This window comes from Pteropus alecto, unplaced genomic scaffold (genome assembly GCF_000325575.1).
Source record: "Pteropus alecto unplaced genomic scaffold, ASM32557v1 scaffold3, whole genome shotgun sequence".
Classification (NCBI taxonomy): domain Eukaryota; kingdom Metazoa; phylum Chordata; class Mammalia; order Chiroptera; family Pteropodidae; genus Pteropus; species Pteropus alecto.
In genome coordinates, this window is record NW_006442484.1 from 33,612,493 (window position 1) to 33,630,405 (window position 17,913).

A 17,913-nucleotide genomic window follows, 5' to 3' on the forward strand; every position below is an offset into this window, starting at 1 on the left:
TTTCCTACTCATGTATTTCTTTATTGGTTTACTGCCAGTTTTCCTTCATTAGAAAGTAAATACCATGAAAACGCAGATCTCATTGATTTGCTCACCCCAGCATTTCTAGAACGGTGCTTGGTTCTTAATAGGAACTCAGAAAACATTTCTGTAATGAGTAAACTTTTAAATATTGATGATAAAGTCATTTTTCTTTAAGAAATTAATGAAGAAAGATCGGATCTGATTTTAAATTTATGTACGGTATTATACTTTTAATCACTATTCACAACTGCACTAACTAGTCCAACATGAATGGAGATGGTTTCCCAGAACCATAGCTTACTAAGTAGAACACCCCCAATAAACTCATTGATACAGCAAAGGTATCTAGATTACTATTGGAGAGTAATTTATTTAGTACTTCTCAACATATCCTCTAACCTGGTTCTAATGGAACTGTAATTCAGATCTTCAATTTTTCCCCTTTAAATTCAAGTTACATTTTATATCTTTTGGTTGTTAGGAGTGTTATTTTATACCTTCAGTTTTTAACAAAACTCATGAGTTTTAACAATATTAAAACTCAATAAATGCCTTTAGGTTTATCTATAAGGTATTATTAACTATCAAACTGAGTAGTCATTTAGTAATTGAAGGTTTCGGGCCACATGATGTGGCTGCTTATGAAAGTATGCTGCTAACCAAGACTGTTATTATGTAAGGAAAAGTAATTTCTCTTCTTTAGTTTGAAAAGTAAGAAGTAATAAAATGAACGTCACCCTAAATGTTAGTTTAGAGCCCAGGACCTGTGAGTTTTGAGCTTAGAAATCAGTATTTTCCAAACTCTGCTGTTAAAACTGAATTAAAGAGATTACATTAAGAACAAACAAGAAACTTCTTAGAAGCTTTTTCCTTTTCCTATCACATATAAGTGTAAGGTTTTAAATTTTGACTTGCTTCTTCTCTCTCTCTTTCAGTAGAATGGGTGTGAGTAAATGTCTGAATAGACACCAGCTTAGTTTTAAAATTACCCCCAAATTTTGGTAGAAACATGGTAATGCAAAAATTATTATTCACGTTGGTTTGAGAGTTTTCAGTAGGGAGTTTCTTTTAATAGTTATTGTTTTCTGAATAGTAACCATTGTGTAATTTCCCCTTTTAAAAAATAGATCACAATTGAAGTGAATAAATCAACATGATTTGGTTACAATTCAAAACCAGTAATCACTTTAAGAATAATAAAAATAGTGACACAATTCACATTATGATGGCATCTGATCTGTAAAGGAAAATACAGAGGAGGCTTTCCTATTAAGTCTTCTTTACGGTCCTCATGGTTGTGGCATTCTCCGACTTCATCATTATTGGTCATTCTTCTCAAGATCAGAAATGAGAATATTTTCTTCCAAATGTACTGTACTAAAGTTGGTTGTAGGATAGTAAGGATTGCCAAACTCTTCAAGTCTCCTGGAGATACTGTTACTGTGCTTGTATATGCAGAAGGAAAGTGTGGAAATTGCCAGAATTACTATCAGTGTCAGTGCTACGGCAAGAGGTACAATGCTGTGACTTGGTGCTGAAAGAAGATGAAAAAAAAAAAGGAAAACTTCAATGACAATGAAATAAGACAGATACCGTCACATAGCTACTTTCTATTTTATTATCTAAGAAAAATAAAAATATTATCTACTGTTCAAACATACCTTTTCTTGGATGTTCCTTTACCGTGTGAAGATCTAATATCAAATACAAAAAAAAATGAGATGAAAATTTTCTTTTAGTTTTGCAAAATTATGTCATTACTTTTATCAGGGCTCAGCAAACTATGGCCCATTGGTTAAATCTGGGCACCTGTTTCTATAACTAATGCTTTATTGGGACTCAGCCACGCTCATTCGCTTATGCATTACCTATGTCTGCTTCATCCTACAATGGCAGCATGACAGAGACCATATGTCCCTCGGAGCTGAAAATATTTATATCAGGCCCTTTATAAGAAAAGTTTGCTGACCCCTGATTTACAGTAATCATCATTAGTGCTAACAAATACATATATTGCTTTTTTTTTTAAGCTGAAGAATACCCATCTAGTCTCAATACTGTACTGCAATAAAAATGTGATTAAAAGATAGTCCCTACCTGCAAGAAACTGAGTTTTGTTGGGATCTGCTTTGGAGTTTGTCCAGCAGTGTAAACCACCCTGCCTTTATGCAAGGATTTAAAAATCAACATCTCACCTTTGTGATTTCAAAAATCTTGGGAAATTAATAATAGGTCCTCCATTCAGAAAGTTAGAGGGTTCCTGTTTGAGGATTTTCTACTGTAAAAATGTATCTCTTACAAGTAGACCATATCTCAAAATTTGATCTCTGCTATTTTTGAGATCCAGAGGAAGATCAGTAAAGGGTTTGTGACTGGTGCAATCCTCATGCCCATTTCCTCTCATAGACTTAAAAGCAACATTGACATTGTTACCAGTAGCAAAACCACATTAAAAAAAAGCTTGTTTTTGCAATTTAAAAATAATAATTGTATAATTTTGCATAATATAATTTAAAACATGTATTATTGTATATGTATGCATGCGAAGATACTTCTTTAAGAAAAACAACTGTTTAAAAAAAGTATTTATTCTCAGGATGGAAGCAGTGAGAAGCTGTAGAAGAAGCACATAGTCAGAAAATTTGGAGTATAATCTTTGATGTAGCCTCAGTTTGGACAAATACTTTTCTCATCTATAAAATGGAAATATTCTATCTGTTCCATTGCCTTGCAAAGTTGCTGTGAAGGATGAAAGAGGTATCCTATATATTACAAAAAGCTACTGATCACTTGGGCATGTCACTTATCACAGAGTTGATATTCACATTATTGGGACTTCAAACATTGGTGCCCACACCTACCAGATTTTTCTTCTTTCCCAGTATGAAATTAGTCACCAAGTTTTGATGATTCTCTTTTCCTATTTCTACCTTCCTTTTTTGTTCCTAGTTCTATCACTAAAATTACAACTGCCTCCCTTTACATCCAGATGAATGAGACTCCACTGCAAGTGTCCACAGAGCACGTAGGAGGGGTCCCTGTCTCCTTCACCATGAAGTTCAGTTCTTTCTGCTGCACCCTCTGTGAATGGATCCTACATTACCATCCAATTTGATTCCCATCACCATCTAACATGAGCCTTTCACTCCAATCTAAGCTCGTTCTTGATTGCTGCCTTTAGTTATGCTGCCTTTAGTCATTTGTCCAATATGCCTTCCTTCCTTTATTCTCATCGTCTTTTGGAATTCCAAGGCTTCATGTCCCCTGTGAAGTCTTCTCCAGCAGCCCAGGCCACAATAATCCCTCTATCTTTATAATACTGACGCCTAGAAACTATTGTGATTATTATAAACACCTTCCCACTGTTAATGATCCTTATTAACATTCTATCTTAAAAATCTCTGCTATTATTTGCAACACATTAGAATTTTGTGGCTTAGATTTCTAAAATTATTATTTTTTATCACCACATACTATGTAGCTCAAGATGAAGTTGTAATATGACTTTTATAACATATTATGACTTACAACAGAGAATCACATCTGCTTATCCACAAGGATACCTAGGCCTAGATTATATTTCTTGGGACCAAAGATGAACTTGAAGACTTCTGAGTAGCAGTTGCCAAAATGAATGTTGCTGGTTTAGAGTTCTAGCTCTATTCGCTTGAGGTAAACTGTTTTTTCAGTTAGGTGAACAGCTAGAGTGACACAAGAAAGTCATAGTCTTTGAGTTCATTTATAACAACTTTTTCCTCATATCAGAGAAAGAAGGAGCCGAAGTGTTGCCTGACTTGTTTGATGTAGAACAAAATGACTCTAGACTCTATCTGAACATTCCCTGAATACTTGGATTTTAAAACCTTTAAATGCTAAAAGGTGAAATCAAAAGGAAGAATTACCCTTTGACTTTACCCACCTGCCTCCATTTTACATATAAATCCTTTTTTTTCTTGACACGGGGATAACTGCCACATTCCTTCAGGGATTCTCAGGGCAACACACAGATGGGGTTTGATGTTATCCATCTCTGGCTTCCGAATACCCCAGTTTGACTGGTCTATGGGAGTTCCATCAAACCACTTCATGGTTTTATCTGTGGGAAAATTGCTGATTTATAATTACATGCATTGTTATCAAATATCCTAAGACTGGAATGAACTATAAAAAGCAATCCCTAAATTTAATGAGGTTCTCTTCTTATCTGATGCTGTCAACTCAGGAAGTACAGACATGAACTCAACATCAGAAGGTAGGTATTGGTAAAGTTGCCTTGTGAACATCTCTATTTATTTTAGATATATTGTTGTAATTTAGCTCACTTAGAATATCATTTTTGTAAATGTAAGTTTTAATTTTGAAATATTTTATATTATCATAAACAATTCAAAGAAATCATTTAATAAACTAAATGAACAGAGAAAAAAATCCTTTGAAGTCCTAACATCTATATCGTCACAAAATGGCTCACTTTCTGAAAGAAGTTTACAGTGAGTTTCTTTAAATAGCAAGCCAGTCGTGTACCTAGATTGGGGGCCATGGGAAAGTCCATCCGTGTTTAGGCAATAAAGCGGTGCATTGTTTGAAAAGGATTTAGAACCAACAATAAAACTAAGAGTCAGCTTTTTTATTATCACCATGTGCTAGAAATTCTAAATAATGTCAATGATTGAAATATTCCTCCTTGTCAGGGTGGATCCACCCTCCATCTTGGTGCACCACTGTAATGAACTATCCATACCAATTCAAATAATTTTCTTTACAAGTGCTTTCAATAACCATTTTCATCAAGGAAAGAATACCATGCTCTCATTGGTTTCAAACTCTGGTTTTTATGAGTAGCAAATGATTCTAATAGCATAATTTATCACTGAAATGCCTCCATAACTTTATTGTGCTTTTATAACACTTAGGAACCCAGAATATTTTCAAGTAAATATGGTTTGGTGTCCAGCCAAGCATCTTCATGAAGATAAATTTGTTCTTTGTTTGTTGTCATTTGGGGAATTTTGGGGTTATTCCATAGGAAAAAAGGGAGCAGGGAAAAGGGTTAGTAACGTTGTCTTGGAAAGAAATGGCTTTAAGACTTGTGCAATTTTTTTCACAGCAAATGTATCCAAAGAGAGTTTTCTGGTTCATAGATACCAGTTTCATCAACCTTGACCACTGTAGATTTGTTTATGCCCTCTCCTCTTTTCTACCTAAATCACTTACTGTCACCATCGAACTGAGCATTCAACCAAACCATCTGGACAGAAGAACCAAAAGCAAAAAGCTCTTCTAGGAGAAATGATTTTTCAGTTTCATCCTTGATTGTTAAAAGATTAGATCCTGTAAAAGAGATAAACAGCAAATGAACAAGTATTTGTTTTTACATGTGAACACAATTTAAAACATGTCTCCCATACCATAATTTTTAAAGCTTAGGCCTTGAAAAGTAAAAATTTCCATTGTACGTAAGTGATTTTTGATTAAAAATGTTAAAGTAAAACCATATTTCTTAAAAGATACAAGCTTATACTTAAGAAGTGAAACACAAAATATTAACTTTAAGGGAACATTAAAAATTCATAATTTAAATGCATTCAAAAGGAACAGTTTTTGGAGACAGTGCAATAGTCTGAGACATAATCTTAGGTTTTCAAATTCTGTACTAGACATTGAGTTTCACATATTAGCCATCCCCCCCAAAAGCAAATCCAACAGTATTTTTTCGATTGTTTTTGCTGTTCCTCCTAAAGTTACTAAATAATCATACAAATTAAAAAACACATTGTTTACTGAAGTATCAAGAAGGAGCACATTAAAACATTTTACCATCACAAAAGAATTACCTTCCCTTTTGCAAAATTCATGAGCAGCCTCAAAACTCATACTGTCTAGGACTGTAGAAAAACTGTAGCAATTACTTTTGAATTTTATCCAGGGAATAGATGTTTCGGAGCACAACTCTGGGTGTCCAAATGGTCTTATTTCTATAAACAAAAATCAGTTATGATTTCAATGTGGTGACTAGGTTGAGATAAACATTGCATTATATGTTATGAAAGACCAAGAAAAATATATGTAATGAGATTTTCATGGCAGTATTCCGAAGAGTGGGTTTAATCTAAATGATTACAGAACTAGGACTTTATGGCATTTGTGGCAGAAATAATCTTTACCTAATAGGGTAGAGTAATGCATAGCTTCACAAGCTTAGTTTGGGTGCTGCCAGGGTGAGGGCAGCTAACTTTTATGTTTACAATTAGTATCCTAAAGGTTGGAAAAATTGGGGGATATAATTCATAGAAATACTGGCAGCTGAATGAAGCTGACAAAAGGCAATTCCATATGTACAAAATGTGTTCCATGCAGTGCTAAATATTACAAATTTAGCAAACCCTTACCCGCTAATCAACTTATTAGAGAAAATAATACATTCTATAACATATCATATCATATAACAAAACATAAAACATAACACATAACTCAGGGAAATTTGGGGTGGACTTTGCTTCAGAGGGCAAGCATGACAGTCAGACACATTCACCCTGAGATCCTAGGTGAGTGGCTGTGTGCATGATACCTAACCTCCCTACACTCTGGTTTTTTATCTACTAAAGGGCACTAAGAACATCTTGCTTAAAATTGGAGAAGTTTAAATGAACTAGTGCCTGATGCTTCTTAAACACTCAATAAACACAGTATTATTGAAAAGAGAAGGCTAACTTTTATGGTGTTTTGGAAGCAGAATTAGTTCTTCCAATATATATGGCTATCATTTACATTTTTATCCTGAATTGTCTTGATCTGAAGTTACATAATGCGCATGCTACTTGACTTGTAGTATTCAGAACTTAAAAAATAAATGTACTTTTACTAAATGAGATTACAAAAAAGAACAACTGGTGTTACGTATATCACAGCAATCAAGGGAAAGGAGATCTGGTATAATGGGATAAACATTACATCAGAAAACAAGGATATTTATTTCTACTCTTGGAGCTGTTGATAGACATCTATGAGATCTTCAAGAAGCTAGTTAATGCTCTGAGTTTGTTTCATCTTTAAAATAAAGTTTACCTGGTTGGGCCAGGTGAAGCTTAAGTGCAATTAAATGTTATTAACATATAAATATGTATGTCATATAGATATAAATATTATTACCATTATTATTATTATGACTCTAGAATCTTACTAGTCCTTGACTTAAACATAAACCCTCAGTCTGGCATTCAAGGTAATCCACACATACTCCTAACCCATGTTTCTAGTCTGATTTCCTACCTCTCCCTTTCTTAGAACTTATGATGCAGGACACTCTCCACACCAGCTTTGCCTTATATATGACCAGTCCTTTCTTCCTTTCATGTTTTTGCCCAACCTTTCAGCTCAGAATGCCCCTCCATGTCCCATCATTGGTCTGTTTACATCCCACCCATTCTTCAAGGCCAATTTTCATAGTCATGTCCTTCAAGAAGTCTTTCTACATCTCAAGGGGACATGATGTGTTCTTTATTTTGCTAATGCTCACAGTTGCTACTTCTCATATTGTTTGGTAGCACTGCCTCGTATTACAGCTACCTGCCTGTACATCAACTACCAGAGGGTAGATACTCCTTACTATTCTTCTTCATAGTTTCTGCTTGGCACAATGCCTTGCATACAGTAGGCACATAATACATATTTCTTGAGTTGGATAAAATTGAACCTACCTGTAGGTACATGACAAATAGCACCTTGCAGAAACGACTCACAGCCTATGCTACTCCAGCGCCCATTGGTGTCAGCAAAAACACAGTCACCCAGAAAGGGTGACTCATCATCTTTCCAAAAAGTGAAGGAGGATTTGGTGCCATCTGCCCAGTCAAAATTAAGACCACTCTGTGGAGGAAAATTGAACCATCATTTCCTTGCCAAGATTGCTGGTGGCATTACCCAATGTTGTTTGAACATACCTAACTTCACACATAAATTTATATTTCCACATCTTATATTTCTATTTCAGTTGTCTAGGACAACTTGTGAATATGGCCTGACAAAAAGGAATATCAACCACAAGAGATATCATTTTTAGTTTTGGGGAATCCTTGGATCACTGCCAACATAATTTCCCAGCAAGCAATCAGAATGAAGTTGGATCAATACTTTACTCTTAATGCCAAAAATTAAATTTCAGATTGATCAAAGATTTGAATATAAAATCGAACACATAAAAATGCTAAAGAAAACTTGGCTAAATATTTTACACTATTAGCGTGGGGGAAAATCTCTCTAAGTCTGATACAGAATCCAGAGGCCATAAAGCAAAAATTGACTACATAAGTTAAAACATTCTGTAATACAAAAAATACAATAAACGACCACAAAATGCCATCTTTTCACCTATCCCACTGACAGGGATTAAAATTTTGACATACCTAGTGTTGGCAAAGATGTGAAAAAACTCGATGTTATCATACACTGTTGTTGGCATGTCAATTGGTGCAAACTTTTAGAGGGCAATATGGCACTACTTGTTAAAATTTAAAGCATACTTAGCAACTTCACTTCTGGGATCTTATCCTACTTGGACAAGAATATTTGTTATGCATCATGAGTAATTGTGAAACCTGGGACGTTCCCAAATGCCCATTCACAGGAGAATGGTTTAATAAATTGTGACATCTCCTTATGTATGTTAGATTTTTATGTGCTGACAAAGAATGCTGTACAAGGTATATTAAGTTATAAAGCAAGTTTAAGGACAGCATATATCATATGATCTCATTTGTATTAAAAAATATATACAGATCCATCCATTTCATTTGTATGTATGTGCCTACACAGAAAATGTCTAAATAACACACAAGAAACTGTTTACAGGTATTGACATTGGGGAGTAGAACTAGGGGTCAGGTTAGATTTATTTTTCACTAATTTGAGTGTGTAATACTTTCATTAAAGGAAAAAGAAAACTAAAAAATAGTCTTACTCTCCAAACCACACCCCTCGAGGGGTAAAATAGCCTATGTGTTAAATTTCCAGGGGTACTGAATTAATTAATAACCAAATTTCTAGGCAGGAAGCATAATTCAATTTTCTTGGGGATTTCTTAAATGCAACAAATTACCCAAATGCAGGTGCTTGAGTTTAGGATGTGTTCCAGTGCACACATGAGGCAGTATCCTGAAATTTCTCAGAAACTTTCAGAGAATCTTTGAAGGGCATTAATTTCCAGAAATTAGGCAAGTAGATATTCACTCTAAAAAGATATATGCCTTTATTTTGTAGACATAGGCTGCTCATAAGGTTGGTCAATAACTGGCATAAACCAACTACTTAAATGTTACATTTGCTACTATTTCTGGGAATTTTTTTCCTGTGCTAATTTCAGTGGCTATATAACTGAGGAAGTAGATGTGAAGCAATTATGTAAGGATTGTTCAAGAGATTTTAGGACACCTACATCTGCAGTGAACAGTCCAATCCAGTGGGCATGTCCTAGCCGGTTGAGGATAACAGTGAGGAAGGACTGGTGATACTGATCAGTAATGCTGACCAGTTCTGCTCCATGCATCAGGCAGGTTTTTATTGCTGTATACCAAGTCATATTGGCACTAATTATTTTGTAAGTTCTGTTTCCATATTCTAAGGTATTAGGGGTTGGATACATATCAGATGTATTTACACCATGTCCAGAAGTATCTAGAACAAGAACAACAACAAAAGTCATTTGTAACATCTGGATGAGAAAGGGGAAGGCAAAGCTTAGCATGGAAACCTGTCACAATGATCCATGCTGTTGTCAACATCAGCGTTTTTCTTCCCAGAATTGACTATTTCAAAGTGAGGATACTACTTGAAAGTGGAGGTGATGCTAAAGAATTAAAACACTTAAGAAATTTAATGAATGAGTTTCTTTCAAAAACATAAACATAAGTTGACTATTTCTAGCAGGTTTCCCTTGTCAAACTGACTGCGCTTTGGTGAAACTGATTTGGCCTCCTGTGGTGGGTTTCATTCTGCTTGCTACACGCTGCTCTGGCAGAACTTGATACTTATTAAGAGAATATTGACATATGTTATGTAGTCATATACCGCACTGCAAACAAAACTTTACAAGTGCGTATTTTCAAGTATAACGCTTTATTAAACTTTTGAGACTGTTTAATAGTTAACTATCATGTTTAATGTTTACATGTATAATTTCTATAAAAAAGTTTAAAAAGTAATAAATGCTTAGAAATATACATGTTCTTACAGTTACTATTAATCTCACTTGTCAGAGTCAAGATTTATAAATTAAAAGGCGAGATTTTCGCACATGTGATCATTGGTGCTTTCTTGTTTGTGAGCAGCTGTGATCATGTAAAAACCAAGCCTGTGTTTTACGTACAGACATTTCCTCTTTAGTATATGCACTTGCCTTTTTATTTGTATTATATTATGTACTAGGACAGGCTACATTTTGAAAATTTAAAACACAAGAACAAGGTAAGAATTTCTTAAATGTCTGATCCATGCTGAGATTTCTCTCTGTACACTGGTTTTATTACATTTGGGTTTGAAAAGGAGTATGGTGAGGTGTGAATAGGTCAGAAGACCTCCAACTCAACCTTCATCCTGACCCTATATGGCCAAGAAACCTTAGGGAATTAGTTAATCTCTCAAATCCTCCAATTTCTGGTCTGTAAGATTAGTAAGGCTTTCCAACAGAGGGGTGTAGGTAGAATTCAACATGATATCTGCAAAGAGCACTTAGTGTAGTGCCTGGGGGGTGGTAGGCACTCGATAAATGTTACTTCTTGCTCCTCTCTCCTCCTCTTGTCACACTTTCCCAAATCAAAACGACAAAGTGGGAATTTGACTTTTACCTGAAAATGTCACTGCAATATAGCAGTAATACACGTGAAAGCCAAGTGAAATCAAACTATTTATCAAGTAAATTGTGGCGGACCACACCTTCATGATCTGTTTATTCTTTGTGAGAAGGCTGTTTGACAGCTTATGTACGAAGTATAAGGTTATTTATACAAAACCAATATAATGCAAAAGTAGATATTTAAAATGATAACAATTAGTAAAACTAAAGTAAGTGAAATTCTTTGTATATGTGACCCAAATACCAATTTAATTGCTTTTTCCCACTGTTACACGTCTGTATTTTCATATGTATGAATTTCTCCTTACGGAGTTGATTTCATCAAGTTTCAAAACATAAGTGACTTTGAGCAACATGATTTTGCCACCCATTTTGGTGAAAAAGAAAGATTTGTTGGAAACCAAGTTCAATTCAAATTGGAGGTCTTGACTTTGCCTTTGTCCGATATTTTTATTCTTTCACACAGATAAGAGACTTTAGGCTATAAGCCCAATAAAAACACATTTATATGGCACATAAAGAGGAGGACCAGAATTTGGGTATTTATTGTAGACTAAAAGAATTTATGTAGTTGAATAACATGTTTTAGAAATAATAATAATAAAAAGAACAATCATTTTTAAACATATGCTGGGAACTTGCTAAGCACTATATATACATTGAGTCTGTGAGATTGTTATTATTCCATTTTATAGACGCACAAATCAAGGTTCTGAGGAGATAAGAAACTTGACTGATAGTTTATTTACAGAGGTGGAGTAGGAACCCAGAAGCGATGCAAACTCCAGTGCCTATGCTCTCAACCACCACTACTCTGTACTTTCTCCAAAAGAACATATATGTCAATCTCAAAAAATGTCAAAAAGAGAAAGTGGTCAGGAGTACATTCTAAGAAGAGATCAACATCAAGGTTGCGGAATAGAATCATTGTATTTAGCTGAGATAATTCGAGTGTGTTACTTATTGTTTCTAATCCTCAAGTTCCTCATCTGTAAAATGGGGAGATTTTACCTACTTCATAGATTTGTTATAAGGATTTTATGGAATAATGCTTCTAAAGCCAAGGCACAGTGCCAGGTACATCTTAAGTGTGCAAGGATGTATATTGATATTATTTCTTATCCTACAAGACTGTTTTTTCTCATAATACTCTTGCTATAACTGATCTGGTGTCTTCTTTCAGTTTCTGACCACTATTATGCTTAAGTTAGGACTAAGCATAGGAAACAGGGCTACTCTGGCACTACTTTTCTGAAAAATGGGTCGATACTTAGTATCATTAAAGGGTTCACAGGAATGCAACTGCAACAGGTATAATTCATATTACAAGTAAGCATATATATACTAGGCTGCCCAGAGTTCCACATAGCTCCAGACACAAACTACAGCCCTTCCATGGAATGGTACAGAAAAATCTAGCACTCAGTAAAAGCATGAGATGTAAGCTATTGTTGTTTTCTTTTTATTACTCAAGGTCACTTATGGTGCATTCACATTGCTCACTGACTCACTTTTCACTTGGCTATGTGTAATAGCGTGGTTTTGGGATTTCATACCAGAAGTCATTAGGGAGTCTCATTATCAGATCTAAAACCATGCTCCATGCCATATTTAGCTACAGAGACCATTTTTAGGGTTTCAGGAAAGAAGTAAGTATGGAGTTGGTTTATTTTCTTGACTCTTTTCCAACATTTTCTCAATGTCTTTTTTATTGCCTGAACAGACACACAATCCCAGAACAAAGCAATAAAGCCTTTTAATATGACCGAAATGGATGCATAAACTTGACCATCAGTCAAGTGGCCTGTGCAGCCCTTAGAACCCCACTGGAGGGCATAATCCTGGTAGTAGAGATTAAATGACCATGTGTATGTAGCACTCAAAGAATCACTGCCTAGCACGGTTAGCTATGAAACTGTCAGTTACATGGATGTAAAACAAATATGGAATAGAAGAGTGGGCCATGAAAATGAAAGGAATAAAAAGGTAAATATTTCTTACCTTGCAGTTTCTCACAAACGAATCCATAACCTTTTCCACAGTCTTCAAAATACCATTTTCCAGTGAAATGAAAATTAGGATTACTTGACAGCAAGGCACAGAGAGGAATGTGTTTTTCAACTTCAGTGGTGTTATGACTTGGAATCTTTAAAAGAACGCATGTTTTTAAAAAAATAGTAACATATAACATTCTTAAAATACTGACTTTTTACTAAAGACATAAATTTTAAAATTCAAAACCTATTATTTTTTGTTTGTATTTAATAAACCTGTCCACAAATCATTTCATGACCTGAAACATAAATAATTTTTGTGATTAATAATTACATTTATGAAACATGAAAATTATATAAAATTATATTATTAAAAATTAATATATTAATAACCGACCAATAAAAATCTATGCCTACAAAATATAAGAAGTAAAAAAACTTTGGTAAACTAGTCTTGAATTGAATCTCTTGCTAAAATAATTTCTAAAAAATCATCTTGAAACTTACATTTATTATATCAAATGGAGACCAGTTGGAATATGCCACAGGCTTTCCATTTAGCCATTTTTCATAATCATCATTTTGTAATCCTATCCACACATTAGTAGTCTGGCCAAAAAGATTCATAGTAATGAAAGCTGAAAAATAAGAATTACAAAATTTAATACTGTATAAATTATTTGGATAATCAGCCAATTCTGTTTATAGATATGAGTTTATTATAATGACAGCAAAACTTAATTACCAATCATCATAATTTGTTACTTTGTCCTTATTAAGGTAATGCAGTCTTTTTCACATTTGTTTCAGTTTAAATTGACAGAAATTAACTGGCTAAGCCTGGGATTTCACCATATCATCAAGAAAACAATTTCCAGTGTTCACTCAATGCCTTTCTTAACAAAAGAGGATTTATTTGCTATTTTTAAACTAAAGTAAATGATTGTCTAAATATCTAATAAAAGTGTATAGCTAAATCTAAAAGGATCTAAAAAATTATACCATGCAATTAAAATTGACTATACCTCAGAGTATTTTAGCTATTTTGAAATGCAGATCATAAATGTGTCTTTATTTTTTCCACTACTACTAGTGAGACAAAATCTCAAAAAATTAACAGTTTATGAGCAATACAGGTACTAACTTTTACAGATGTCATGACGTAAACCTTATAGGTAAAACTGAAAATTTATGAAAATATTGATTTGGAAATGTTAGTATTTGGGGGACTATTTTAATAAACACTTGAATAAAAATGCTTATCTTTGCTTGACTGAATGTCGAGTACCTTGCTCCACCTCATTTTCGATGGTGACCAGTGTTCCCCCTTCTTCAACACAAAAGCTATGAGCAGATGTCCAGTTCTTCCAACTGCTTGGGTCTTTTGGGATTTTCACCAAAAGGCACTATAATAAAAAATGTTTTAAAAGAGCGTTCATTTCTGTATTTTTATAATGAATTAAAATTTTTCCAAAGATACCAAGGATCAGCCTTGAAAATTCTTTACAATTATCTTGAGCAGAAATGACTCATTTTTTTTTTTTTTTTTTGAGCTGCTCCAAAGCGTAAAAGTCAAATGAAGAGGACTAGCTCACAGGGTGATTAAAGCCTAGCTTGCATTTGCATCAGGCAGGAACAGAAACAGGAACGTTTATTTTCATGACGGATATCAGAATAATGTCTCCTGCTCAATGAAAAATAGTATTTCTTTTAAAAAAGAGCCACCTGATTGCAAAGATTATAGTGGCAGATTTTAATCTAAAAAAATTTTCTGCGAGTGGCTAATAACGGCTTAGTTTAATTTCATTTGCAAATACACGCCCTTATTTTCAGTGAGAGAGAAATGCTGGGGAGTCAAAAGCACATTAGGTATTTAAATTCACTAAAATCTTGGAATCAACTGTGTGGTCAGCAAGTCCATGAGGAAAAGCCAGAAAAGAAAACAGGAGCCCAGTGGGAAGAGAAGCTAGGGCAGGACCAAAGAAACCCAGGAGGAAGACACGAAGGGTAGGGTACCCAACAATGTCAAATGAAACAAAAAAAGAAGGCTGTAGAATTTTGCAGTGAGAGTTGGTTGTTACTCATGAGGGAATCATGTCTGTGGCATGTCTGGGGTTACTCATTATGGGATGAGAAATGGAACAGTAACTACTAGGCAGGCAAGACAGAAAGGGTTGAAGAAAAGTCCCTCTGCCCCGCCCCTGCCCCCCACCCTTTCCCCCAAGTGCAGTGAAATTTAAACATGTCCCAGGACCAAATGGAGGGAATCAGGGGAGAGAGATAAAGGAGAAAGGCTATAACAGATCAGGCTAAGTTCCAGAGAAGTCTGAGACTTTATGCAGAGCATATTCCATAAGAATATTCTCTCATCAATGAACATAGAAAATCCTGGTCATTGATAGGTCAGATCTCAAGATCTTGCCACTGAGAAAATCCCAGCTACGAGATAATTCTAGGCTAGTGTGGAAGCCCATCCTTGAGAGAGCCTCCTCGCCATCCTCCTCTGGAATGACATCCTTCCCCATCCTTCTTTAACTTCTAAATTTATTGGTCTCCTGTCCCCCCTACTCCCATCAAAAATCCTTACAAAGCTGAGGGACTAAATATTGCTCCTCTTTGAACATCACAACAAAGAAGACACCAATAAATATTTATGGAATGAAGTAAAATCCAACAGACTCTGAAATGGTTGTCAAATGACATTCTCACGTATTCTAGATTCAGATCAGTGGTTCTCAAATGGGGCCATTTTGCTTCTTGGGATATTTTGATAACATCTGGAGACATTTTTAGTTGTCACTGTGTAATCATGCAAATCTTCACTTTTTAAAATGACTTTTTCTCTTCTATTTCTTTTTGCTTCTAACTGGCCTTGTGCTCACTTGCTTCTTTTCTTTCTTTATCCTTCTACAAACTGCACAACCACTCCCTTAATCATTAAACCCTTAGATCAGCATCAAACAGTCTTAGAAACAAAGTCTCAGGTCTGTTGACCAGAGAAACAGAGTTTCATTCAAACTGAAGATAACATCTTGACTTCAGCATGTATTTCAGCTGCAGAACCAGAAAGGTGGAACACCCTACTGGCCATATCCCCTTAAAACCAGATAGAACGATGGCCATGACTGACATCAGGACCTGATGCAAAGATCTGCTGCCTCCTACCCCAGCCCTGACCAATCAGTAGAATCAACGACCCCAACTCCCTTAGCTACTAATGGATTTTCCCCTATGTCAGCAGTCCTCAACCTTTTTGGCACCAGGGGCCAGTGCCCCTATGAGAATCTAACGCCTGATGATCCGAGGTGGAGCTGAGGTGATGATGCTAACACCGAGAAAGTGGCTGCAAATACAGATGAAACATCATTCATTCCTCCGCTTCTCACCTCCTGCTGTGCAGCCCAGTTCCTGTGGCCCAGGAGTTGGGGACCCCTGCCCTACATAAGCTATCCTCTAGAGGCCATCGAGAAGCCCGGTCTTTAAGTTCTAGCTCACCTGTGTCTCCAGGCTTGGCACCAGTTCCTTAAGTAAACCTCCACTTGTCCGTGTCACCTTTGGCTCTGACACGTGCAGGCAAAATGAACCTCTTGAGTTAGGTAACAACAGCTCGAGGAAGGGAGGTTGTTATTGGCATCTAGTGGGTAGAGACCAGGAATGCTGCTAAACATTCTATAATGCACAGGTCACTCCCTCAGAACAAAGAATTTTCCAGCCCCAAATGTCAATAGTGCCCAAGTAATTCTTTTCAGAACTCAGTCCTGATCATATCACTCTTCAGGTTAAACCCTTCATGGACCTTCCACTATTCTTAAAAACTGGAAACCCTGATCTTGCCTGACACTGAGTTACCAACTAGGAGAGGAAGTACATTTTCAATTCCGGTTTCCTTTACCTCATTTGCTTCACAAAGAAATGGAACTGTCTTTAAAGGATTTTCGTTTTAGAACAACTGTCCTTTTATCTATTTCTTTCATTTTTCCTCTTTCCTCTAATTACAAATTCCAAAGAGCGACACAAACTAATTATTAGGAAGTCTTATCATTTAATGCAAATTCACCTTGTGTTCAGATAGTCACACTAATGAACCATTCACAAATACCGATGAACCTCATTGGTTCAGTTAGCTCAATAAATCTCTCCAGAAAACACACACATGCTCCCCACTCCTTCCACCCCTCCCACAAGTTTGCCTCAGCCAAGATTTACTAGCTTGACTATGAAAGTGTAGCCTCTCATTACCAGGATTTCATTGTTTCTAAAAATACATCATATTTACTAACACACTTCAAAATTATGTCATTAATAATTAAAGCAAAGCAACAAGATGAAGTACAGCATCCTTAATTTTAAATTGTTTATTTATCTACTAATTTGCAAAATGTAATCAAGTTCAATGCATGTCTGATTATGACTGTGAATTAAGGATATCCTCCTGTATTCCAAATGAGTTTTGAATATAAAATTCCTTTTTGTCTCAAAGTCGTTTTGAGGTCAAAATTTGAGAATGGAATTCATGATCTTCCCCCCCAAACTTGGTCCTTTACCAGTGTTCCTACTGACACTGAATGACAGTCAGTGCTGCATTAATACAAGCCAGAAATCTGGGAATCATCCCCACCCTCTCACTCCACCACTCCTTCACCCTTTGGAAATCCTATTTCTCAGTCCCCCATCATTCCCACTGCCCCACAGTCTCCATCACCATCATCTTAGCCCAAGCTACTAATCTTTTGCCTCGACTATTGAAATAACTTCCTAACTACTCTAACCTTTCTTGCCCTTGCCCTCTTCCAATCTATCCTTGGCACTGAAGCTTGAGTGATTTTTCAAAACTCAATCCTGATCACGTTCCTCTTTAGTTATAACCCTTCAGGGATTTCTCATTGCTCTTCGGATAAAAACCAGAAACTCTAACATGATATCACTCTTGCCTACTTTCATCTCACCTCTCATATTCTAGGTCTCTATGCTTCCTTTAGTTTCTTCCATAGTTTCTACGTCACATTGTCTCTCATCACAGGACCTTAGCACACACTGTCCCCTTACTTT

General features: G+C 35.6%; 1 protein-coding gene across 3 annotated transcripts in view; it reads right to left on the minus strand.

Annotated features, from left to right (window-relative positions):
• Nucleotides 1–368: 368 nt before the first annotated feature.
• The window catches only part of PLA2R1 (phospholipase A2 receptor 1), a 95,096-nt gene continuing 77,551 nt past the window's right edge, over nt 369–17,913 (minus strand). For 2 of the 3 annotated variants that reach the window (XM_025039429.1, XM_025039430.1), the window contains 10 exons: nt 14,153–14,270; nt 13,372–13,502; nt 12,872–13,016; nt 9,455–9,693; nt 7,722–7,890; nt 5,859–5,999; nt 5,239–5,355; nt 3,944–4,120; nt 1,686–1,718; nt 1,344–1,558 (listed from right to left, as the gene is read on the minus strand). In XM_025039429.1, the coding sequence (XP_024895197.1) occupies nt 1,344–1,558; nt 1,686–1,718; nt 3,944–4,120; nt 5,239–5,355; nt 5,859–5,999; nt 7,722–7,890; nt 9,455–9,693; nt 12,872–13,016; nt 13,372–13,502; nt 14,153–14,270 (1,485 nt within the window). Of the gene's footprint in view, nt 1,559–1,685; nt 1,719–3,943; nt 4,121–5,238; nt 5,356–5,858; nt 6,000–7,721; nt 7,891–9,454; nt 9,694–12,871; nt 13,017–13,371; nt 13,503–14,152; nt 14,271–17,913 lie in introns of all 3 variants that reach the window. The other variant, XM_006921112.3, reaches the window with a different exon arrangement.